At 37.2% G+C, this 27,685-nt stretch overlaps 1 protein-coding gene across 1 annotated transcript; it reads right to left on the reverse strand.

Moving 5' to 3' along the window:
• Positions 1-1,214: 1,214 nt before the first annotated feature.
• Positions 1,215-20,620, reverse strand: DAZL (deleted in azoospermia like). The gene is made up of 12 exons (XM_047799665.1): positions 20,524-20,620; positions 16,913-16,938; positions 14,329-14,481; positions 13,971-14,062; positions 13,002-13,053; positions 12,236-12,299; positions 12,007-12,146; positions 10,152-10,223; positions 9,269-9,319; positions 8,338-8,451; positions 6,173-6,271; positions 1,215-3,155 (listed from the first exon to the last, which is right to left on the reverse strand). The coding sequence occupies exons 1-12, from the start codon at positions 20,618-20,620 to the stop codon at positions 3,102-3,104; spliced, it is 1,014 nt and encodes a 337-aa protein (XP_047655621.1). The 3' UTR covers positions 1,215-3,101.
• Between the last annotated feature and the right edge of the window lie 7,065 nt (positions 20,621-27,685).

Here is a 27,685-nt window from a genome sequence, read left to right on the forward strand (position 1 = left end):
GGTCAATGGAAAGCTTTTCTCCTGCTTATGGTCCCACACCCTCGCTATTGCTTCTTTGCAAAAGCAGAGTGGCATGCTGCTTTCTCGCTGTTGCTCATTACCCTCAAATGATGGCAATGAAAGCAGGCAAGACAATTAAGCAATGTGGCAGCCCATTTTTATGACTTTACCTTTAAAGATAACTAAGAGAATTTTGGAGAAGTAGGCACAGGGCTTTACAATTACAGGCAACTACAGTGGAGTGTTTATTTTTGAAAATGATTTCCTTGCAGTTTAAGGGTGCTAATCAATACTTAAGTTATTTTTTAAAATTACAAACATGTTCTAATTATTAGGCAAAGAGAAAAAAAGCATGCAGAATACATCTCTCGTAAGAGTGACCAACCTTTTAAGAGTTGTTTGATTTGCCGTAACTTGCAACTTTTTACAAAAATGTGTTGTCTGAAATGTTTTTCAATCCCAAAGACTTGGCTTCGTGTGAAGAATTTTGTGGCAATCCTCAACTGTAAATATGCTTCAAATATCAGGTAGATTCAAAGCAACTGTTTTAATTGTTTAAAATAGTCTATTTTTAGTGTTTCAAAATGTTATAAACTATAGTTTAGCTTGCTCAGGGCTAATCAAATGATCTGGATAATGGTCAGTAGGTATGTATATACACAATTTAAGGATTACTAATCTTCAGTAAATTATAAACATCAAATTTAATCTTTGGTGATTCCCAAGAAACTTTTCTTTATGAAATAAATACAATAAGAAAAAAATCTAGGCTCTATTATCACTAACTACAATTACCCAAAATAAAAGGGTCACAGAGATTAGGCCTAAAGTGTACAACAGATAAAATGTTTATAGAATCCAAATTGTTTATAGTGAGGAACCTTGGCCATGAGACTGCAGCCATATACATAGACTCACCAGCCCTCCTGCTAGGCACTGCTCTGTTGATACACTGCATCAAAATACACCGTTAACCACTTTCAACCCAAGAAGGATTATTTTCTCATGAAAATCTTCCTTTAATTTCCAAAGAGACAACAACAAAAATACAATGTACCAAAATTTGCTTTTATAAACGTACTTGGCCAGATTAAGAAACTAAATATTTACACTTCTGAATTTCAAGGATCTAAAGCCTTGTCACACACCAACCAACCAAATTCCCACAACTTATTTAGACAATAAGTAGATCAAAATGCTTTTGAAAAAAAAAGTTTCTTTATTTATTCATTTATTCAAAGACAGTATCAGTATAGTAATGGGAACAAACTTTTAAGTTTAAAATTAATTCTCCATTCTGAAAGGTTCAGGATCTTGTCTCTTCTACCTTACTCTTTTAAATCAGTCCAACAAAACAGCAGACGAAATTTATTCCCTCCCTTTTCATAAAGTCATATTGGGATAATTAGAACTGGCTCTTTAGAATTTAGGTATCATTTATAGTAACCCAGAGATTTAATCACAGAATAATACATGTAAGAATGTTATAGCACGCACAAAAAAAAGTATAGAGAATTTTAAAAAGGACAAATTTTAGGGCACTTTTACATTCTAAGGCATAAGAAAGCCTTCTTGGGAATCCTTAAGTTAAAAGACTCTTCCCTTCAGATTCAGAATGAAAATTATTAGGAATTATGAGATAACAATGGGCACTGATGATATGGTCCCTGGAACTTCATTAAGATAGGGATAAATTGGAGTCTACATGTTTTAGTGAAGGGGCTGGCCAGTGAAAGAAAAGCCAGAAAGCCACTTTGAACTCATGTCCCCAACAGGTCAAATGATGCTGACACAAATGTTTCCCTACCTGCCCAAGTCTTGACTGCCCTCAAACTGCTTATACTGCTACTTCTCTTCTTTACATCACCTGTTCTAGAAGCAAACCTCCTGGAAGAATGGTGCTACAGACTAGAAAACCAAGACTGTGGGTCAGCAAAGGGGCTCTGGCACTTCTACTGCTCATCACGATTTACAACATCTAACAAGGAGCCTACCTAATCTAGAAATGGATTGTTAACTCTAACTCAAGTATATTTTGGGGATACACTTATTACTAAACATTTGTGGTTTAGAAATGCTAAAATTACTTTCACTCTCCTGGACATATTTTACTTAAAAAAAATATATATAATAGGTTAAAAAACAAAAGTAAAAATTTTACCTGTTCTTTAACAAATAACTAATATTTTAATGTTTTTAGAAAAACAATTCCTTTCAGATACTCTGATTAACTTTCAAGTGACATAAAAAAAGTTTCAGCCTTCCTCAATACGAATATTTTGCACAATTTAAGATTCCGCCATCGAGTTTAGCATTTCATGAAAAAAAAAAGAAAAAAAAAAGGAGAATGGAAACTCACCAAGAAGCTTATGTACCTAGTAAAGTTTAGTTTGTTTTGGATTCTTTAAAAAAAAATGAGGCCCAGAATTTTAGTTATCCTAATTACCATCCCAATCGGTTATCTCTATATGTGTGGATTCTAGATAAAAGATAAAACATTTTGAATAAATGTAAGACCCACTGATTGGACTGTTTGGAATATGTTTTACTGGGTTTAGACAAAGAAACATCAATAAAGCTAACTATATACTGAGTTCCACTGATTAAAATTGCAGTTTAAAAAACTCTGCTTTTGTGGTAAATTTCAAAACTAATCATAAATGTAAAGCACAATATTGTAGATACTGTACTGTTCATAGGTGCCTGGAGAAATGAAATGCTTATATTTAAACTATCAAAATTCTGACCTTTCAAAACAGGTTCTCTAAAACAATATTTTTGAAAATCAGTATTTGCTTTTAAACTCTTAAAAAGTCTATTTAAAAAATCCTTACAGATAAATCTTAAAGTTATTCTTTTCAGTATCAATTATTTTTTACTTTTAACTACATATTCAACACAGAACCAGTTTCTAAGTAAACATCTAATGAAAAATAGCTTCAATGTAAAATAAAACTAGGTAATCTAACTTGTATAGAAAGTCTGAGTGTGATTTATCAAAATTCAGATTTAAATTTCTATAATAGCGGAAAAACTTTCAGTCCCTTCTTATTACTCAAAACCTGCAATTTCCCATGGGACTAGAAAGTTAGGAGAGAGGATCAAACAGACTTAAGCACTGCTCGACTTCTTCTAAAGTGATGAACTCTTTTATCCTGGAAAAAACAGAAACAGTCCTTTTTTACTTCATTAAAAATTTCCTATTATCACTATGACTTAAGAAAACTGCTAAATACTTAAAGCATTTATTTGGGGTTTAAAAACTATAAATAATGAGAAAAAAGTCATAATTTGGGGGAAACACTCCTAAACTTTGGGATAACAAACATACCAATGTCTAGTTTTATTCATAATAATTGAGTTAAAAAAGAAATCTCAGTAACTCAGAAAAAAGGACTTAGAATCAATACCCTTTTATGTAGATTCTTAATTAATGATTTGGCAGTGATGTCCCAAAGACACCTGGTGAAACACAAAATTGTTAAATGTCCTATTTTTACTAAAAGAAGTACATGGGTTGAGAATAGCACTCCGCTTCAATCTGAAATCCTATGTGTAGGTTAAAAGCTAGGTTTTGGTATATTTAAAGGCCTATCCTTAACCTGTAATGAAGATACATCATTTTTTTAGGAAATAAAAAAATACAAAAATACATGCAAAAACTTCCTTTCACTTTCTGTTGTCTACAGAAGCGAGACTTTACAAAGAGGAATGGAGCTGAATAAACCAGAAATAACATAATAACATAATAGTATTTTCAGAGTTCTCCTTGTGGCTCAGAGGTAATGAACCTGACTAGTATCCATGAGGATGCCGGTTCAATCCCTGGCCTCACTTAGTGGGCTAAGTCTCCGGCACTGCTGTGAGCTGTGGTGTAGGTCACAGGTGCGGCTTGGATCTGGCATTACTGTGGCCCCGGTGTAGGCTGGCAGCTACAGCTCCCATTCCACCCCTAACCTGAGAACTTCCATGTGGTGTACCTGCAGCCCTAAAAAGAAAAAAAATTAAAAAATAAATTTTTTTAGCTTAACTGTGTCCTTTTCCCAGGGATTAAATTCAGTTGTCATATAAAGAAGGGTGATTTCTGGAAATTATGTAGTGTACCAACAGGATGATATTCTATTTAGGTTAAAGCCCAGAAAAGTGGTCACAAACTCAAGTATCCTCAGAGATTAGGCAGGATATGAAAGATTATGGAGTTAGAATTAAGAGTAGAATTTACCACGGAAACAGTGCATATTCTGCCTCAGTGCATTCAAATTCAATTAAACAAACAACATTTAATCAAAATCAATCTAGAAGATGATAACTTCTAACTCCTAGCCCAGAGGAGCAGAAAACTTTGGAAGGTTCAAAGGGAGACTTTTTTGTTTAATACCAGATGAGAACTCAAGTTTAAAGACTTGCTGCTTAAAGATTTCCTGTTTTGCAAACAAATTATTTAAGTACTACCTATTTAACCTTTTTTGGGCAAAGTAAGCAATCATACAACCCCCAGTTCTTTCCTTTTAAATTGTACTGTCCATATATAATGAAGTAACCATAGAATAAATGTCAACTTTAAATGAATACGTTTACTCTGTTGAAAAGATAGTTAAGAACTTAATTCTGCTACAGTTCTAGTCTTCTATGTTACAGGAAGTCCTTAGCCTTCCTTTTAAAAACGCTTTAAGCTTTATCCCATGTCCATTCATAGACTGAAAAAACGCTATTCTCTTTTCCCTGTTTTTTTTGGGGGGGGGGTAAAATTTTTTTATTGAAATATATTTGACTTACAGCATTAGTTTCAGGTGTACAGCACAGTTTCAGTATTTTTATAGAATATACTCCCTTTAAAGTTATTGCAAAATAACAGCTATATTTCCCTGACCTCTTTTCCCTATTTTAGGATACAAAGCAACAGTTTAAAACTGCCCTTTGCATGGAAAATTGTGCATTTTGGAAAAATTCTGGCAGCTCCTTAAGAGGTTAGACATAGTTACTGTATGACTCAGCAATTCCATTCTTAGATATATACCCAAGAGAAATAAAAACATACGTCTACTCAATAACTTGTACACGAATGTTCACAACATTATTCATCAGAGCCCCAAAGTGGAAACAACCCAAATGTCTATCAAATAAATGATGAACAGATAAACACAAGTGGTAGATCCATACATAAAAGAGAAATGAAACACTGGTACACGCTGTAGCATTGATGAACTTTGAAAATATTTTGCTAAGTGAAAGAAGTTAGTCACAAAAGGTTGCATACTGTATTATACTATTTATATGAAATATCCAGAATAGGCAAATCCTTAAAGAAAATAGGTCAGTGGTTGCCTAAAGCTAGAAGAGTTGGTGGGGATAAAGAGTGACTACTAATGGGTAGGGTGTTTATTTGGGGGATGATTAAAATATTCTAAAATTGATTGTGGTTCTGATTGAACAGGTATTGAGAACTACACTTTAAATAGGCCAGTTGTGTGTTATGTGAATTGTATCTCAATAAACCTTTATTAAAAAACTAAAACTTCCCTTTACCAAGCACATTACTCTTACCTCATTGAAGTGACCAGTTCCTTTCCATATTCAGAGATTCAGAACTAAAGGGAGCTTAGATATTCCTCATTTTAGACTTGTAAAAACTGGAACCTTAAGATTTAAGTGATTTGTCCAAGGTGATAAAACCAGGATCAGAAAATAGAACTTTCTTAAATTCAAACCCACATTCTCTTCCACTTCACCAACTCTGAATCAACGTACATTTCTTTCTACTAAGCTCTTTTTACTACTTTACCTCTTCTCCCCCAACACTGTTCAGGTACATCAACTCAGTGATCAATTTCTTTTCTTTAGTCCAATATCCACATACTCTTAATGTTAAGTTCTGCTTCTTGTATCTAAAATTTTCTATTTGGTTATTAAGCCAATTTTCTCTTTCAATTCTTTCATGAACCCTTTCAATTATACGCTTTTGTTGAGGATTTCTTCCCTAAGGACAAACAACACTACATCAAGATTTAAGTAGCTAGAATATACTGCCACATAAAATTCACTCACACTGGTTTACTGGGTTATAGTCAAGTGCCAAAGCTCAATTAAATGCTCTATATTTTCTCAAAATACATACACCACAGAAAACAAGATATTTCATAGTTGACATAGCCTGTATATATTACTTTCATACCTTGAAGTAGTCATCTTGAGTAACAAGGGAGTTTCTCAGTCTGTTCTCTGGATTAAACAGACAAGATACCACTGTCTGTATGCTTCGGTCCACAGATTTCTGAAACACAGAAGTTTTCACTAAAGACTATTCCTCCTTTTACCCACTGTTAAGCTTTTTGGAAAACTTTAATGAATACATATACTTATTTCTAAAGAATTTTCATGTAATTTTATAATTCTTACCACATATCACTTAGTAAATAACTTTTCTACCAAATTTAAGAATTATTTTAGAACTTCAGTGATAGAGCACTAGTTAAAAAGTACAATTACTCAAAATCTAAGATATTTGCTTAAGGCTCTTTAATTTTTCCTGTTAGATAAGAAACAGTGAACTTGAACATTTCAACATTTAGATTAAAATCTATTTCATTTTTTTTTTCAAAGTTTAAGTTGTATAACAAATCAGGGCATTTTTTTCACCTCACAATTAAGTAGTTTACAACATTTTTCCCCACTGGAAACACATGAATGAAGTACACACACTCCAATGGGAATTCTTCAATGTTATGCATGATCCAGTAACATCAATTACTTCCACATTCCCACTCATTCAAAAAAATAAGAGAATTCAAGAGTGAGAGCATTGTTATTAGAGGGATCTGCTCTAATAGGAAAAAGAAACAACCCTACCTATTTCAATATTTTCATTACTACTAGTGATTACACCATTCTTGGGAGCTGCTCATGCTTATGGTATGTGGAGAGTGTAACATAAATAATTGTGTTACTATTTAGCTAAGGAAACATTTACAGTGGTAAAAGAAAGGTGGATATAATTCATACTAATCCCTCCCTTTTTGTTCTTAGGACTGCACCTTTGGCATATGGAAGTTCCCAGGCTAGGGGTCGAATTGGAGCTGCGACCAGTACCAGAGCCACAGCCACAGCGACGCAGTTCCCGAGCCACACCTGCAAACTACACCGCAGCTCATGGCAACGCTGGATCCTTAACCACTGAGCAGCCAGGGAATGAACTTGCATCCTCATGGATACCAGATGGGTTCTTAACTAGCTGAGCCGAAATGGAACTCCGATATGAATTCCTCCAAGAGTGGGATTCTCTTTTTTGCACCATCAGAATATGGATGTTCCCAGGCTAGGGGTCTCATCGGAGCTGTAGCTGCCGGCCTACGCCACAGCCACAGCCACACCAGATCCTAGCCGCATCTGCAACCTATACCACAGCTCACAGCAATGACGGATCCTTAACCTGCTGAGAGAGGCTAGGGATCGAACCTGCAACTGCATGTTTCCTAGTCGGATTTGTTTCCACTGTGCCACGACAGGAACTCCCTAAGAGTGGGATTCTTGAGGAAACCTACCCACTGCATTCTGCCAAAGCAGTTACTACAATATTTACTAAGTACGTTTTTAAAAAACAATGAAAATGGAAGAGAGGAAAGGACTGCTGAATTAGCAACTATATACATTACATACACTGAAAGTTTGGGGGTGCCTAAAATTTCATTAACTTCTACATAAATTGCAAAGTTATTAGTCTACTGACTCAAGCTCTGTAACATATCTATTTATTTATTTTTTTGTCTTTTTAGGGCTGCACCCACAGCACATGGAAGATCCCAGGCCAGGGGTTGAATCAGTTATAGCTGCCAGCCTATACCACAACCACAGCAATGTGGGATCGGAGCCATGTCTGCAACCTACACCATAGCTCATGGCAATAACAGACCCTTAATCCACTGAGCAAGGCCAGAGATCTAACCTGCATCCTCATGGATACTAGTCAGGTTTTTTACCACTGAGCCACAACAGGAACTCCTTGTATTTATTTGTCTTTTTGTGGCCGTACCCACAGCATATGGAGGTTCCCAGGCTAGAGGTCAAATTGGATCTGTAGCTGCCATCCTACACCACAGCCACAGCAAAGCTGGATCTGAGCAGCATCTGTGACCTACACCACAGCTCACAGCAACGCCAGATCCTTAACCCATTGAGCAAGGACAGGAATCGAACCCACATCCTCATGGATGCTAGTCAGATTTGTTAACCACTGAGCCACAATAGGAGGTCCTATAACGTATCTAAATTTGAGTAAAGATGCTTGCTTCTTCAAGGGCCATTATTAAAACTTGAAAAAAAAAATAAAAATTAAATGTCTGCCTTTTGTGGGCCATTTCCAGAGGATGGAGCAGCTTCATGAACTGAGCATTCACTCTGCAAAACTTCAGCTCCTGGATCAACTTCATTACAGTGGTAGTTAACAGCTGTATAAGCCTGCATTTAAAATGACAAAAGTGTAATTAAAAAGATGTACATTAGATACATTTCTAAACAATCTATTCCTTAAAACGGTGAGCTGACACTAAAAGTTTAAATCTGGGTTGTACTGAAGTTCAATACATTATTTCAGAAACTTTATTTTAAACTGAGTAGTTTAAATGTGATAAGTCAATGTTTATTTCAAAATGTCAACAAAATTATAATTAGAAGGAGAATTTCTCTAAGATAAAGAAACTCCAACATGTAGTAAGGGAACGGGAGGGGAATTTCCCAGTGCCTGAAAATTTTAACTCACATTACATCCTTCGAATATTCAACCCAGATGAAAGACAGAAGGCCAACAAATGTTCAGGTGTTTTAGAGGTAGCACCTTCTTTTGTTTTATTCCTTTTCTTATATAACTGTATTGACAGCAAAACATATTTGCTTTTCTTCAACAGTTTTTTTATAGGTAGAAAACCAGAGACAGATTCAACACTAATTCTAAATCCTTGGAATTGAATTAGCATAGGTATTAATACTACCTTTCTTGATTACACATTCTATCAACAAGTAACAGAGCATTTGCTGTATACAGAGCAGCCACTGCTTAAGTACACAAAAAAACAATCCAATAAACAAAAAGCACAGTTCCTCCCATGGGAGTATATACTTGGGTTGACAAGAAATAAGACATAACACATAATGTAAAAGGGCATTTAAAACATTTCCAAGCATACTTGATATGGCAAAAGGTAAAAAAAATATAGAATAGTTAACGAGTAAAATCCTTTAAAGAACAGGAAGTACATGCTTGGCTAATTGACCTTACCGGAGGAATAACATAACTCCTTTGTTCCCCAGCAGGCCACTGTGGCGGCATCTTAAAAAAAAAAATTTCAAAAATCCTGTGAAATTGGATTGTTATGATCATTATATAACTACAGATGTGATAAATTCATTTGAGTAATAAAAAAAGGAGAAAATAACAATTGTTTAAATATTCCTTCATATTTTCACAAAGATATGACAGATAATGTTGAGGTATTTGTCAAGCTGGTTCCTTGAGCTTCTTATAATAGAAGAAACAAAATGGAAGGGAAAAGTAACTTTATGTTTCCCAAACCTGAGAATTTTATTACTTTCATATACTTAAATTCCATCTTTTTCTCAATGTTCTGGAGTTGGTTTTCAGGAAAACTCAAGAGAGTTCTTTGAATTTATTGCCATAGATTTGACTAAGGTCATAGATATGGTCATATATATGGACAGAAGTTCAGAGAACTACCATCTTAGAGCAACCAGCTAAAATAAAACACTATCAAATATAATTGGAATTCAATGCTCTAAGAACTGAGTCATCATTTTGTTTCAACCTACGTCCCTAAAAAACCTTGTAGAAGTCAGCTTGGATGTTTCGGCTATTCAACAGCAAAGATGGAAGAACATATGTTGAAATATAGACGGAGACACCAAATCTTGTAAGACAATACAAGAGAAAACTTGCTAAACTCATTCCTGTCAAAAATTTTAAATTGACGGAGAAATCCCTTATTTTTAAATAATATAGAAGTCCTAATTCTAGACTAATTCTAAGTTTTTTCTTGAAACAGGCATATTCAGCTACTTTAGATGACAAACAGTTATGGAGATTTATATAAATAAAAGCCTCAATAATATTCCAGAGTAAATCATTTTGATCCCTCTTAAATTACCTGATAATTGTACACAGGCAGTTGATATCCAGTGATAACCTGAACTGGTGAACTTGGGTAAGGAGGATAAGCCTGAAAATAAAGTTTACAGAAAGAATGATTTAACCAAGGTACATTTTTAAAAACCAGAGAAGAAGAATATTATTCCTAGTGTAACAAAAATAAGGAAATCTTAATTTTTTTAATATATGATGCAGAATTCTATGAGAGTGACTAGTTTTACAAAGAAGCGTTCTCAGTCAAATGTCAGCCTTTTGGGCTGAGAGGAGGAGAAATAAATAAGGGAAGTGACAGATTTTGCCAGCCTATGTTTGTTTTAGTTGTTTATTTCCACCCAGAAGTTATTTTTACATGGTGATAAAGCTCTATTAGAATAGATGTTAAAAGTTATTACATTTTTCTTAGGGCCACACCTGCAGCATATGGAAGCTCCCAGACTAGGGGTTAAATTGGAGCTACAGCTGCTGGCCTATACCACGGCCACAACAATGCCAGATTTGAGCTGCATCTGCAACCTACACTGCAGCTCATGGCAACACCAGATCCTTAACCCTCTGAGTGAGACCAGGGATCAAACCCTCCTCTTCATGGATACTAGTCAGGTTCGTTTCTGCTGAGCCATGACAGAAACCCCACAGGTTAAAGTTACTTTAATACATGTGTGCTATTTTTTTTGTAAAAATACTTTCAGGAAGGTTTGTATTTCTTTGACAGTATTATGGGGTAATGAATCTTCTACAGACTTTATGGCTCTTTCTGTATTTCACTTCTAAAAGTTAAGGGCAGTATATAACCCAAACTGGAAAAGAGACAGTACAATGTCTTACATCTTTCAATAGATATTTATTAACTGAAACTATCTAGATAGTTTTTCTTCTAGCTTTTTTTTTTTTCTTCTTTGTTGGCTGCACCCATGGCATACAGAAGTTCTTGGAGCAGGGGTCAGGCCAGAGCTGCGACCTACACCACAGCTGCAGCGATGCCAGATCCTTCATCTACTGCACTGGCTGGGGATTAAATTGGCAATGCTATGGAGACAAGCCAGATCATTAAGTCACTGTGCCACCAGTGGAACTCCCTAGCTGGTAGAGAGTTAAGAAAAATAAGGAAGGAAATACCCTACACTTCAGGTAGATGGAAAATAAAAACAAATGAGAGACACTGCACAACTATTTCACTATTACTAGGCTTTTATTCCTAAAAATAAAATGTCTTCTAAAGTGAAGAAAGTAAATTGAACTAAGAAGAAAATAAATGTTAGTTATCAATAGAAGTATTTCAAATCGAACTTCAAATATTAAAGTAGCCAAGACAAATTATATTCCAGAAACAAATAGTATTTACAAATATAGTGAAGTCATTAGAAATTTATCCGTTTGGAAGCAGAGCACCTCCAGAAATCAACAACCTGTATGAGGAGGCATCTGGAAATCACTGCAAATAAAGAATAGCTGACCCTAGAGAATAAACTATGCAAAAGCATGAGGAGAGCTGCCTTCACATTTTTTAGGAATTATATGGGGGGGGGAGGGGCAGATACATGCTCTATGTGGCCACAGAGGTCAGTCCTAAGATAAAGGCCTACAAACCATATGGAAGAAGATTTTAGTTTAAGAAGTGACAGTAAAAATGACAGATTTCTAACAAAAGTCATAGATTTCTCATTACTCAAAAGTATTCAAACAGGGATAGAACTACCATTTATTATAGGAATTGTGGATGTAATTCCACCGAAGGTAGGAAGTGAGACTGGCTTGATTTTAAGGCACCCCCAGCTATACAATAAGATCTGAAACACTATATGACAAAAAAGAAAGAAAGAAAAAAAAAAACAGGAATGTACATAAATTCTTACCTGAACATACTGAGTTATAGGATTCATCATGGTTGGAGGCTGCATGTAAGCTTCAGTGTTTGGATTACTCCAGACACTCTGAAACTGTGGTGGAGGAGGAGGATTAAAAACCAAAGGACGTGGCTGCACATGATAGGCACCTTTTCAAAGAATAAAAGAAGACAGTCTATTTTTATTTCTCTGAAAAGCCACACATATGTCAGTAAGAACAATTCCTTCCTTTACTCACACAAATTTTGTTTCCTGATTGCAGGGCCCAGTTTCAGCTTTTTACCATGGAAATTTATTTGTGACTGAAAATAAAACAGGAACAAAACTAGAGTCAATATCCAAGTCTTTACTTCCAAGACTTTGGTTAAATACCCAAATCCTCCAAAATTCCTACTACCAGAGAAGATCAGTGGTAAGAGCATACCAAATCAAAATTTATCAGCATGAAGCTACCTTATTTAACCTTGCTACTCCAATCAAATGAGAGGTGTTGTAGAATTTGATCAAAAACCTTAACACGGAGTTCTCATCATGGCGCAGCAGAAACGAATCTGACTAAGAACCATGAAGTTGCAGGTTCAATCCCTGGCCTCGCTCAGTGGATTAAGGATTCAGTGTTGCTGTGAACTGTGGTGTAGGTTGCAGATGTGGCTCGGGTCTGGCATTGCCGTAGCTGTGGTCTAGGCTGGCAGCTATAGTTCTGATTAGACCCCTAGACTGGGAACCTCCATATGCCTTGGGTACGGCCCTAAAATGCCAAAAAGACAAAGAGACAAAAACAAAACAAAACAAAACAAAAACCCTTAACACTGTCTCTAATCTTTCCTGTCTCTAGTTCATGAAGTTGGATGTAAGATTGTTCTAAGTTTGGATTTCAAACAGGAAGTATATTTATTTCTACATGTTCTAACAAGACTGAGTATACATTCAGGATACAAATAATACGAAACACTGCACCCATAAGGGAATTAAGAGATTTTTTCCCCCATAGGAAGATTACTTACTTCTACTATCTTCTGCACATCCACGTCATTATAAAATGAAACAAATCCATAGCTAGAAAGACAGATAAATGAAGTATAAAATCACCATAATAGTACATGGTTTAAAACCTCTAGTATTCTATGAAATAACTGACAGAATAACAATGAAGGACGAAAAATATACCAAGATAAATAACTGTAAAATGTACATGACAGATCCTCTATGAACACCACGGCTTCTGCTTTCTTACCCTGCTCTACATTAGAATGCACAAAGATTAATGTGCGTGGGAACCTCATTCATTAAGAAAAAATTCATACCTATAAACTTAATTTTTATCTATGGCAAGATGGTTAAAATTAAAGATACTGTGAAATGTGTGAGGAAAACATGTCTTTGATAAAACTGGGTCAATCTGCTTAGGTGAATAAATGAAGATGGGAAACATTTAAATACAAACACTAAGGAGTTCCCATCGTGGCACAGTGGTTGACGAATCCAACTGGTAAACATTAGGTTGCGGGTTCGATCCCTGCCCTTGCTCAGTGGGTTAAGGATCTGGCGTTGCCGTGAGCTGTGGTGTGGGTCACAGATGCGGCTCGGATCCCATGTTGCTATGGCTCTGGCATAGGCCAGTGGCCACAGCTCTGATTCCACCCCTAGCCTGGGAACCTCCATGTGCCACGGGTGCAGCCCTAGAAAAGACAAAAAGACAAAATAGTAATAATAATAATAATAATAATAAATACAAACACTAGGATTAAAAATCCAAAAACCCCCCCAAAATACAAAAATACAAACACTAGGTAGTTGATTAAATAAGAGCTGGCAGCAAACTTTTGTCTTCCACATGAAAGAAATTACAAAGCAACAAGCTTCATTTATACAAATATAAGAATACTAGTTTTGAATTTTTTTTCTGAAACTCTACAGATGCTATAATACAGATATTTACTATAATTTATATTGAACATACACATTTTACTCACCCTTTGGACACACCAGTTCGATCTGTGATTATCTTCACTTCTTTTACTGAACCATATCTAGCAAAGAAACTTCTAATTTCGGTTTCATCCATCTATGGAGAAGAATTAACTTCAAGAGTAAAAATTCAACATTAAAAATTTTCAATTATACTTTAAAGAATGTTTGAAGGTATGGAAGTATCTCCCCCAAGTGTCCCCAAACTACCTGTGGTGACTTGTCAAAGATAAGTTTAGGTTAAACATAAAACCAAACTTGCAAAAAGTTAAAAAAAAAAAAAAAGCCTTAGGTTTTCAACAGGGCCCAAATTCCACTATTTACAAAATACTCTTAAAAATAAATAAAGCATGAATACAATACCCTAACATCAATTCCACCAACAAAAATGGTGTTTGGCATGATTTTGCCTTCTGGTAAAACATAGCCTTGGCTGGTTGCAGCTGATGAAGACTGGGTGCTGGCCTCTCTGGAGATAGTTGAGTTTGGAGTCTCAGGATTTGCAGCAGACTGTAATTTGGAAAGTAGAGATCATCACTAGATAATCAGGCTAAAAGCATAGATGATGTGAAATATAATTTACATTTTTAAAATACAAAATGTTTCCACATAAATTACTTCCATTGTAAATTAATCAAAATATAGCTTAGTTCAGGCTAAGAATATAGGGTAATCAGAGCATATCAGCATAACGTTTTAATAAAAGAGTATAGTACTTTCTCAAACCTAGTGATGCTCATCACCATCTCTTATACAATGCTGCGGTAGAATACAGATTTCATATTGAGTTTGGAAAACACTATATAAACCGGCGAAAAATAGAAAGTTCAGATTTGAAAAAAGTAAAGTTACTAAAGTCCATCCTGTTCTATGTCAATAAGCAAATTTTAATTTTTCTGAGTACCTTATGCAAAAGCATGGTAAAGATACCAGTTTTTTTTAAAGTAGCATCAAAAACATACAAGAAAGTTTTAAGCCATTTGTTTTGTCTCATCTCTAGTTACCAAAATTAACATGAATTTTATCATTAGAATACTCCCTGCCTTACTTAGTATGCATGTTTTACTCTGGAATCGGACCATGAAAACCATTATTTGTTCACGTATCATAGCTCCTGCTTTAAAGGAAGGGGAGTGTTATAATCCTTTTCCCTACTGCTATGGTGCTCAAAGAATCTTTAAATTAATGTTTTTCTTCTTGAATAATAACAGATAAGATCTACCGATAATGATAATTCTAATTTTCACAGTAGGCTGATAGATAAAAATGATACCATCTTTATTTTCAGATATAGACCTACACATGAAACTCATTATCTCTCTGAATTCTGGTTAGAACTGTCTTTAGGCTTCCCACACGAAGATTAAAGTTGATTTTTCTCAGTCAGAATTTACTGGTAATATGCATGTTGGGAAAAAAAAAATTGATTTAGTCAGGAGATGTAAAAACTGATACCATCAGGAGTTCATGTCCCTTACTAGGTTACAGCCATTTACTTGGCAGCTGTTTATCTCTTGGAAAATTGCTTTGAGAATGAAGTGTAATAACATCTGTGAATTCATTCTGTAAAGTATAAAGTGGTATGCCAATATAAGTTAGTGTACTCTTACCTGAATTTATTTTCAATAGGTTTAAAAAAAGTCTCTTTCTTAGTTTTATGATTTAAGTACTTACTTTATACTTTAATAATTAACAAGTAATTTAAACTGGAACTTCAAGAAATTATTTTATGCCACATCTGTTCATTTGAAATTCATTTATGAAGTACCTATTGATTATAAATAATAAGTACAAAAGGCTGCAAAAGAGAGAGAAAACTGTGAACACCTAACCTTATGAAGGAAAACAAAAACAAGGGCAAAGGAAACCAAGTGATGTATATTTTTAAGAAGATTAGCAAGATAATTTTTTATTTTAATTTTTTTTTTTTTATTTTAGGCCTGCACCTGTGGCATATGGAGGTTCCCAGGCTAGGGGTCAAATCAGAGCTGCAGCAGCTGCTGGCCTACACCACAGCCACAGCAATGGCAGATCCTTAACTCACTGAGTGAGGCCAGGGATTGAACCCGCAACCTCATGGTTCCTAGTCAGATTTGTTTCTGCTATGCCACAATGGGAGCTCCAAGCAAAATAATTTTTATAGAAATTAATAACGAATGAAAAGTAGGCAGAGTTCCTACTTTGTTAGATGCTAGAAATTACTAATTAATTAAGATTCCACAAATGCTATACCAATTAGAGGTGAAATAACAATTGTTAAATTGCCATATTTGAGTGTTTGGGCTTTTCTCTATTATTTTGTGTTCATACTTGCCATTTTGTGTTTCTATTTGAATATTTCTAATTCTTTCCTTTAACTATGGTACAGTGATATTTCATGACAATGAAGTGGAAGAGTAAAAAACTATTTCTAAAGCTTTTTCATTCTTAAATATTTTGTAATTTTAATTTTTTTCTAAATGGAACTATATTATGTAGGTCACACATCTTGAATTATCAAGAACTTGACCAGATTTCTCTTCATGATAGACAATTTACCAGTCCCTTTCAATTAGCTCTCATTCAAAAACCCAAAACAAGAGTTCCCTTGTGGTGCACTAGGTTGAAGGATGCAGTGTTTTCACTGCTGTGGCTAGGATCACTGATGTGGTGTAGATTTGATCCCTGGCCTGGGAACTTCCATGTGCCACAGGTGTGGCAAAAAAAAAAAAAAAGACACAACAAAAACCTCAAAACACAAAATAGTGGTTTTGAAATTCTTGTATACTTTCTTTTCCCTTTCTCAATTTCCCCTTCATCTGTGGATAAACTCTGGACATTTTATTTGATAAACTATTTATATTATTACCCGCCTGTGAACTACAACAGATAGGTGAATAGGTGTAGTTTAATTAAGAAGTGTAATATCAGGCCACAAAAGTGTGCCAGATTATATGATAATATATTGATTCTCAGTCAGGGGAGATTTGGTGGCTCAGAGGCATTTTTGGTTGTCACAACTGAGGGGTGTACCTGGTATCTGGTTGGTAGAGGCCAGGGATATAGTAAATATCCTATAATGCAAAGGACAGTCCTCCACAATAAAGAATTATCTGGCCCCAAATTTGCATAAGGTCATGGTTGAGACATTCTGTGACAGTGTTGCCAGAATTGAAAAGTTCTAGTTCTCCCATTCTACTTACAAAAGTAAAATGGATATTTGAGCCAACTAAATAGTAATTTGAGGAAAAGAAAAAAAGCCATTACATATTATGGAAATCTTGGTTTTGGGTTGGGTTGTATGAACTGACTGCTTAATTGAAGAATTAAGCATAAAATTAATCAAATCACTTCTCTATTGTCATAACATCTTAAATTAAGGAAGGCGTTGCTACGTCCTGGTTCTTAGCCAGCAGATGGCGCCCAAAGCTAAAGTAAACAAAGTACTCCATTTTAAGAAGCCTTAAAACAGAGATTTTTAAACTTCACCTGTTTGTGTATTTATATACAATTATAACTGATATATACAAATCCACAATCAACACATAATCTTCGGTTACTTTTAAACTATTGCAAAGATACTGCACAAATGAATTCTCAGGGTAAAGCAAAAAGTTTGGTGTTAAAATATTAACTTTAACTATCAATAGCATGTAGAAAATAAATTACATGTAAATTAAATGAAAGAAGTAATTATTTTCCTTAATTACACTTTCAAGTGCGTTGAAGGGTTCTGAAATAAGTAGTTCTGGGATAAGTAGGAGTGAACTTGCAGGCCATCATATACACAACTCTCACCACTGCTGTTTATAGTAATATAGTCCCCGCTACATTTGGATAAGCAAATGACAAAGATTAAAAGCTGAACAAAAACATCATTACCAAAGTGTCTGGGATATCAGCTCTTTGACATTTCATTCAACTATTACATCTGCATATAAGCACACTGAAATCTATGTAAATTGACCAGGATATAGGTCTGTAATTCACAGTTATCAGCATTATATGCACAGAAGGAAGTAGCCACTAAAGAGAAAAGGAAATCCTATTAAAGAAATAGTAAATGAAAATCCAAACAAAATCTTTTAAATCAAGAGTGGACTCTTGGGGGCGAACACAAACAACAACAAAAATAACAATACTGAGAAAACTAAGAAAAAGAGCAAGAATACAAAAACACACATTAATGAAAAATGGGAGGAGTTCTAGTTTGACTCAGCAGGTCACACTGTGGTCTTTGTGAGGACGTGGGTTTGATCCCTGGGTTAAGGATCCTGTGTTGCTCAGTGGGTTAAGGATCTGGTGCTGCCATAAGCTGTGGCATAGGCTGCAGACACAGCTTGCACCTGGTATTGCTGTGGCTGTGGCCAAGGCCTCAGCTGCAGCTCTGATTTAACCCCTAGCCCAGGAACTTCCATATACTGCAGGCACAGTCATAAAAAAAAGGAGGAGTGATATGAGTAATGGTGATAAGAAAATGCTCTATAGTAACTTTGGAAATCTTGATGATATAACTAACTTTCTAGAGAAAAGTGAATTTTAAGAAACAATCTTAAGAAAAGAAAGAACATTCGATTCCTGGTTCAGTTTCATTGGGAGTTTTCTCAAACTGTAAAGAAACAGATAATTTGTGTGTGGGGAGGGAAGGGGTGAATCTAGACAAAAACAATGGTAGCTAGGGGAGGGAATTGAAAGTGAAAGTCAAATACTTTTCTTAAAAATTTTCAGAGTAAAGAGGAAAGACAAATAAACTAACACCATCTAAATAACAAAACCTGCTTAAGATGATCCACCCATGCCTCCAACATAGAGACGCAAAATTCTAGCAGTATACAAAAAAACATACAATTAAGAACAGTTTATATTGGGAATTCAAGGATGGTTCATTCTTAGGAAATCTGTTACTGCGATTCACCACTGAAAAAGCATTTGACAAATACAGTATTCATTTCTTAATTTTTAAAAACCTAAGTAAAAGAATCTTATTTTCTATCAAAGTTATCATCAAGCTTAAAGTGAAACATGATAATGATTTCCACTGAAATTAGGACTAACGGTTTTTCCTCATAACCACTATAAGTTTTTTCTATAAATAATACATATATGACAAATATAGTAACAGAGTTCTTATAAATCATAAGAAAAATATCCAAATAGAAAGATGGACTAAGAATTTATTACAAAGAAATGTAAAAAACTAATTACAAGCTTCAAATTCAGTAATAATTAAAATTAAAAAAGCATATCAACACTATGAAATATTTCCCAGTTATTAGATTGGCAATTTTATAAAGTATAATGCCTTTCATTGGAAAGAGTGGGGAGAGGAGGTCACATTACACACCATCAGTGAGAATATATACTGGTACATGCTTTATGAAGAGTAAGTAGGAAAGATGTATCATAATTCATAGTTGTTATAAAATGGGCATAACATTTTCACCCAGTGATTCTACTCGTGGCATTTCAAGTTATTAACAGAATAAGCATAACAAAACATCTGCACAAAGATACTCAATAACTCAATATAATATTGTTTTAATATAGAAAAATCATTCATATACCAGAATTTGGCTAAATGAATAATGGAACAATCCTATATTCTAACATTATATATTTGAAATCGTTTTAAATTTCTCTTTGGAATAAGGCCCAGTATATTAAGTGAAGGATGCAGGTTGTAAAATAGTATAATACAGCATGGTACAATTTTAATAAAATAAAATGTACCTGTCTAGATGCAACACATGCATGAAAATATTTTGGAAGGGCACACATACGTAAAAACTTCAACGGTGGTTAGATGTTGCGATTAAGATGGACTCTACTTTCTACATTGATTACTTCCCAATGAGTTAATATGCTACTTTTATACCAGAATAAAAATCAACAAAGCTATTAACATTTCCCCTCTTTTCCTCTAAAAATGGGGAGGATAAAACTGTAAATGATTATAGTAACTCAGAGTAATTATTAAGTAATTATTGACATGGGTAAATACATGACACAAAAATGTTACAAGTAGTTACATGTAATAAAATTTTATTTTAAAATTTGTGCCAATATAAATGGTATATAAATTTCCTCCCTTTATCTCCAAAAATTGAAAGACTGATAGTTATTATACTGTAAACTACACCTAGTATATAATACATTAGGGACTTGATGGTTGGTCAAAAGTGCTCAGCGTTGTTGTACCTTGAGGTGGTCAATCAACTGTCTGCATTTACAAAATTCACATGAATGTCGCGGAATAAAGCGTGTAATACTCTAATAGACAAGGTGTTGCAAGTTCCTGGGTTTTTTTTAAGGGGAAACGTATTCCCTGAGCCAAGAATTCCTCTGTTTCCCCAATCTGCGGCCGCCCAGCTGCAAAAGCCGCGCTGACGTCGTGCAGAAGCAATGGCGGCGAGCTAGCTTCCGCCCAAGGTCGCCGCTGCCTCACAAGAGCGTCACAGGGCCACCGCAGGCTTCGTTTGGGTGGCACTTGCCGGCCTCAGTTGGCCCTAGTCCCTTCCCGCCCCGACTCCTCTCCGACACCCCCCCACAGTCCTCACCAAACCCCAGCCCCAACCCCACCTCCCGAGTCGGCTCCCGGCCCATGGTCGGGGTCCACAAGCGCGTGCACCTCAGAGGCCACGCCAGCCGACATTCGTTCGCGCGGGCCTGACGCCATCTCGCGGACGCCGCGCAGCTCGTCTCCTCATGATTTTCTACTCAGAGTAAGAGCGGGAAAGGGACTTCCGGGGTGGGGGTGGGGCGGGAGCGGGGTCCCCGCCCCCCAGTCCCGTCACCGGATGGCCCGGTGCTCCCCCCAACCCGGTCGGGGCTGGCGGAGGTGGTGGGAAGGCCGCTGCTGTGCACGTGCTTGGCGGGCTGGGCACTCCCAGCCTCTCGACAGCCAGGCCTCCCGCCTCTCTGCCGCCCTCAGGGCCCTGTAGGCCGAGACCGGTATTCGGCCGCTGGACTGCGGCCTCCCTCCCCACCCACCTCAGGCTGGCGTCCCAGGAGAGCAAAGCAGAGGCGGCCCAGCTCTCACCCTCTCGTGCTGCGCCCCCCAGGCCGCCCCCAGACCGCCTCGGGCCTCCTCCACTCACCATTACTGCGACAGCCAATATTCCCACTGAGGGACTGGAGGAGGAGCAGAGGCTGGCTTCAGCACCGTGCTCGGGGCTGCTGTAGGCCTGCTGGTGCCTGTTGTCCGTCTTCGAGTGGGCAGAGAAAGCAGAAGCGGATAAGCAAAGCGACTCGCACGCAGCTGGCGAGGCTGAGGGGTGCTGGCGGACTGAGGCGCGGCGAGCAGGGAGCCCGGAGGTGGCTCCTGCGCGAGGTGTGGGGGGGCTCTTCCGAGGTGCCTCAGCCAATGGGCGGCCGCGCCCCCGCCCCCCTCAGAGGGGGCTCGCGGGGCACGGCGGCGCCAGCCAGGGGTGCGCAAGGGGTGCGCGCGGGCCGACAGCATACCACCTAGGAGGCGCCACTCACCGAAGGGCGTGCCGAAGGACCCACAGATATACAGATTGTCCCGAAAATGCCTTAGAAGCACACCTGAAATAAGTCTGCATACTCAAATATGTGTTAAAATTAAAAACAAAATTTGAATGTGTCCAGGCTCTAGTTTCAAAATGGCGTCCCAAAGGCCCAGGAATAGCCCAATGGCGATTGTCCCTATCATCAGCCCCAAAATCTAAATTGATTTAAATTAATGGCAACAGAAATAGAAAACAGAAAGACATATATGAAGAACAGGGAGGGAGACATCAAAAGTCCAGAAACTTGGATGACTTTCTTTCAAGTGTGAGGGAGATGGGGTTGGATTGCAAACATCAGGTAGGCAGGCCAGCTTGGCATTCAAGACGTTTGTTCTTCCCAGAAACAAGTTATTGAGATCAACGATTGCCAGGCACCCAAAATGTAGGAGTGAATAAAATACCCAAAAGTTCCTTTGCTGGGGGTGTTCAAATTGTGAAGGGGGCGGGGATTTTTCTTCCTGACCTTAAAGGAAGAAGTTAGGCCTGCCTAGAGAATTCTAGAACAATCTCAAGATCAGAGAAACAGGGCCTAGAGCAAGGGCGAGCTATGGGGCAGTTTGCAGAGCAAATCACACAACTTTGGAAACCACTCCAGAACCTTATATCCACAGAGAGTAACTGGCTGTAACTTATCCTCAAACTTCACTTTTGTACTGAGGATTACTTTGTGAGCTGGCAAAATGGTAGCCAACCGGTCACAAATATCTAGCATTACTGTATGATATAATTAACTTTATTTTTAATGTGCAGCTAAACTCATAGGAAATGAAGGGGAATCCCAGGATGCCAGAGTTAAACTGAAAATCAGAGCAATAACTTCTTGAATTAATTCTTTTCTGGCCCTGGGTATAAGGGCTGGGGTGTAGGGTAACTAGTCAACTAATTTGCCCTGGGCTTGCTTGGTTTTAGCACTGAAAACCCTCACATCCTTGGGAAGCAGGTCCAATGCAAACCAGAAGACTTGGTCATCTTAGGTGTGGGCAAGATGTTGTTAGTCTCTATAACTTGAAGCCTGAAAGTATAGGGGCAGGAAGTAAGGGTTTGAAGTAACTTAAGATAGTTGCTGGAACTCTGTACACTACGAAAAGCTATCCTCCATGAGAGACATCAGTTTAAGAAAAAGGTGGACTAGGGAAAATGTTAAACATCCAGTGGACAAGCAGGTGAGGAAGCTTGTTCCATTTCTGGGTTAAAAAAAAAAAAAATTAACTCTGATAAAATTTTACAACTCTAGACCTGCATTTCACAAGTTTGGAATTTAAGTTTATAGCATTTATGTAGTGTTGGGACTTCAAAACCTAGAAACTGATTCCCCTTAACCTTGGCCTTCTCCCCGAAAAAGATCCAGACAAGGTGCAACTGGAATGCCTGGCAGAAGCAAACAGAAAAGCAACCTGGAGGGATGCTTTCATAAAAGGCCGAAAAGGATTCTTCTAAGAAAAGAACCCTTTAAAGTTAACCTCACAGTGAAAAATTCTCAAATGCTATTTTCCCATGAATAAGAATGGCAGACAATGAAGATTAAAATGTCAGAAACTTACAAAAGAAACTTCTTTTGGTGCCTGTGTGCATGTGGATTTGGGTGTGGGTCTTTTTCTCTTATTTGGAGTCATACACACTGTGCATATTTTAAGCTGATTTTTCTACTATTTTATAACTTGTAAACAAAGTCTAAAACCAGGAAATGTTTTTACTCTCTAATAATTCAAAGGCCTCAGGATGTTTTAACTTAGCTACCCCCTCCAATTTATAAGCTATTATTAATTGCTATTTTGGTTCTATCCTGTTTTCCTTCTATAAATTAGATGTGTTTTTTAGACCCACCTGCATGTGTAAAAACGTTTTGCTTACCATTTCTTTGCATATCTCAGATCTTCTGGATTGTTTTCCTTGTGCCTGAAGTAAATTCTATAGAATTTCCTTTAATTAGTGTCATGTGCGGAAACTCAGGCTTTTTTCCCACTTGAAATGCTTTTATTTTGCCCTTGTTCATTGAAGATAATTCTACTGGATATATAATTCTAGGTTAGCAGTTGTCCTTTTTTTCTCTGAATATTAAACATATTCTGTTATCTTCTGGTTTCTTTGCTACTGAGAAATCTGCTGTCAATCTAATTGCTGGTTAAGATCTGTTTTTCTTCTGTGTTCTACAATTTCACGATGATATGACAAGGTGTAGAGTTTTAAAATTTTCTCCTGCTAAGGAGTTTTTGAGCTCTCTGGATTAGTGGATTAGCTTTCAACAGTTCTAAAAAATTTCACCCATTGTCTTGCCAAAGACTAACTAGTTAAGGAATTTAACCTATTTTTCACAACCCGTAAGCAATTCTTAGTTATTTTTGTTTAGCTCATGACTTTTTCAAAGGTTGGTGGTTTTTCCTTAAAACATTTTGAAATTTTCACTTAATGTAGAGAAAAAGAATTGTGATTTAAGATCAAAATTGACTATAACTATTTCAATGGGTTAAGATCAGTAGTGTCTTTCACATAAATTCAGAAGTAAGTCTCTATGTTGCTGCTTTATTCTGCAGAGACTGATAGAGAATGATAGAAAAAAAAGAATATTTTAAACTCCTCTGCCACTTCTTTTGTGCTCCTATAGCTTGTGGCTTTGGATAGAAGGCTTACAATAAGCAGTATAAACATCTCAAACTTCATTCATTTGCAAGCCAATTTCATAATTTAAATTCTGATCTCTATATTACTCTTTACCTAATTTTTTTAAAACTTGTCCTAAGCAAAATTATTTATGAAATCAGACTTATTGTGTTACTTTTTTAAAACAATGCACATTAAAATATATAACTATTAAAATTTAAAACAATATTTGTCCGTGGACCACTTCAGATCACACTGTCCCAGAACAACAGAATACTGGATTAGGTGAACTGTTATCCAGTCTTAGGATATGCAAAGTTAGGTCCCAGGACCTAGGGGCTGGAGTGTCAAATGGTTCTGCATAATAAGCAAAAGTAATTGAATTTGAAGGGGGAAAAGAAGCAAGCCTGGAAAAGTGGAAATCTGGGGATTTGGAAAAAAGAAATAACCTTACAAAGTGACAGGAAGTTGGAGCCTGAAGTAAAAGATGTTATCTGAATACATTGGAATCATCTGGAGGCTTTTAAAAGCTCATATTGCTCGGGCCTTACCCCAGACCTATTAAGTCAGCTAAGGATGAGACCCAGACATTAGTATTAAAAAAAAAAAAAAAAAAATTTCTCGTTACTGTAATAGGCAACTAAGTTTGAAAATATTTGGTATAGAGCTTTGCTACTCAAAATGTGGCCCTCAGACCAGAAGTTTGGGTGGTGCTGTGGACCACCAAAAAGTCTAAGGCCCCACCTTAAACTTTTTGAATCAAAATCTGCACAAGATCTCTGGGTGGCTCACAACCACATTCAAGTTCAGGAAGCACTTCCATAAGGAACATTTGCCATAGACAACTTGCATTCTTGGATTTGAGAATCTCTCACCTTTCCCAGCCTCTTTTGCAGCTAGACCTGGTCATGTGACCTACTCAACACCAGGGGGATGCACTCGCCCTGCATATTGAGTAGGGGACTAATGATGCCATGAAGCAGTGACTGCAGTGAATACATTCTGGAGAAGGGTTGTGGCAGCAGCAGCAGCCCTGGCATCAGTTAGAGCAGCAATATCCACTGCTGTCAGTTGTGCAAGCTGTGATGCCATTCAGTGCCCAGTGGTAGCAGCTGACGCTTCTCCACTGGACTGGTTCTGCAGCGTGATTCCACGTTTCGTTCCTGGAGACACAGACTTCCAGTCCGGTATTTCAGTCTTTTTGAGATTGAGATTCCTTTTCTGTTCAAATAAGCCAAAAGTTCTGTGGCCGTTTGCAATGAAGAACCTTGACTGAAGTAGGTGATAAGTGAGATCAGCCAGAGTACTTTTAAGAAAAGGGTTAACAGCTAAAACATTTATGGCTCTTTGCTCTGACTTTATAACATAATGCCCCTCTATTGCTTTCAACCTTTAGTAAGGTTCTACTGCATACACAAAGGCTTTGTGCCAGCAGCCTTTTGTGAGGGTTGTAAGGGAAAGGGTCTGCTTTTCCTTTCTGTAGCAACAAAGTATAGACAGCGACTGCACAGTCTATAGCAAGATATCCACAGATAGATTAATTCAGCAGAACAGAAGCTTAGAGCCAGAAGTGACCTGGAAACTGTATGTCATACACTCAGAATTCCCAGAGAGATAGGAAGAGACAAGTGCTGTTCCAATTGCACATGGGCTGGGGTTTGAGCCAATTCCATTTAAATCTCAAGATATGGTAACTTAGCATCTAATGGCCTATATTCACATGGCCCCACATAGCAACATGCATCTCGAATGCATTTTTGTCTACTCGCAGAGGTATCTGTCCACTGAGCAATGTTGCTTAAGCCCTGCTTGTTCCCTAGTACCTGCGTAATAGTTTATCCATTCAACACTTAATCTCCTAAGCAGGTTGCTTAAATTTGGAAGTTGGCCTGAAGCAAGCTCACTAATCTTCACAGTGGCTTTATAAGACCTGCCTAAACATATAACCGTGAAAGTGATTAACTTATTAAAAGAAACAGTAATGATAAAAAAAATCAATGACACTGATATGGTGTTTACTGTGTACGGGCACTATTCTAACCATATTATTTCTGTTAGTTCATCCAGTCTTTAGTAGCAATAATAGGTACTATTATTATCATCCCCATTTTATGGAGAAGGAAGCAGAGATACACAGTGGTCATATAACTTGCCCAAGATCACACAGGTGGTAAACATCAGAGTGGCAGTTTTAATCCAGTCTAGCTTCTGTGTCTGAGTTCTTAACTATTATGCAATATTAGCAAATTGTATGAAAGAAGAAAAGGGCAGATATAGTGAGACAGATTATATCCCTGGTTTCTGTGAAAGTAGCCAAGTAAAGAGGAAGGCTGTGAGTCTTTCCTCATTAAAAAAAAAAAAAAAAAAAAGATTTTTAGTCATTTCTTATATATGCTCATTAATAAGCAGGGACAGGGCTGGAGTTCCCGTCGTGGCTCAGTGGTTAACAAATCTGACTAGGAACCAAGAGGTTGCAGGTTCGATCTCTGGCCTTGCTCAGTGGGTTGAAGATCTGGCGTTGCCGTGAGCCGTGGTATAGGCTGCAGACATGGCTTGGATCCCCTGTCGCTGTGGCTCTGGCGTAGGCCAGCGGCTACAGCTCTGATTGGACCCCTAGTCTGGGAGCCTCCATATGCCGCGGGAGCGGCCCAAGAAATAGCAAAAAGACAAAAAAAAAAGAAAAAACAAAGAAAGAAAAAAAGAAAGAAAGTAAAAACATTAAAGGTGAGGTTAAAGTCCCTTTGACCACCAACTCTGCATCTCAGACCCCTCCCCAGAGGTAACCACTTTTGGTAGTTTGGTATGACTCCTGGCAGACCTCTTTCCAGGCATTCCCTTCTGCATATGTATATGAAATATTTGCCATTTGTACTTACAGAAAGCACTTGCACTAATGGAAAATATGTACTTCTTTTAGTATACTTGTGGAAAGTAAGTACTACTTATGCTATATATTTGTACTTATAAACTATGTATGTATATATTTAGAATATGTAATACTTTGTTGTATATTTTTTTGGCTTTCTAGGGCTGCACCCACAGCATATGGAGGTTCTCTGGCTAGTGGTCGAATCGGAGCTGGCTCACTGGCCTATGCCACAGTCACAGCAATGTAGGATCCAAGCCGCATCTGCGATCTGTGACCTATACCACAGCTCATGGCAATGCTGGGTCCTTAACCCACTGAGCCTCATCCTCATGGATACTAGTTGGATTCGCTTCTGCTGAACCACGATGGGAACTCCTGTTGCATGTATTTTTTAATACAAATGGTGTACTGTATGCATCTTGCAATTTGATTTTGTTCCTTTAGCAGTATGACTCAGAGACTTCTAAAGTGAGTATATAGCTTTACCTAATACCTTTTAACTGTGGCATACTTTATGTAACACAGACATACCATAATTACTCAGCTATTCCTGGGTCAGTGGACATTTAGGTTGTTTTCGCTTTTTCATTGCTACAGATAATGCATGATGAGCCTGTATAATTGGAACCATATGAGTATGTCTCTTAGTGAACACAAGGAGGTATAACTGCTGGGTCATGGGATATGTACATTTTAGATTTTAATAGATAGCAGGAACTGCCCTTTCAAGTGTTGTGCCAGTTTA

This window comes from Phacochoerus africanus, chromosome 1 (genome assembly GCF_016906955.1).
Source record: "Phacochoerus africanus isolate WHEZ1 chromosome 1, ROS_Pafr_v1, whole genome shotgun sequence".
Taxonomy (NCBI): domain Eukaryota; kingdom Metazoa; phylum Chordata; class Mammalia; order Artiodactyla; family Suidae; genus Phacochoerus; species Phacochoerus africanus.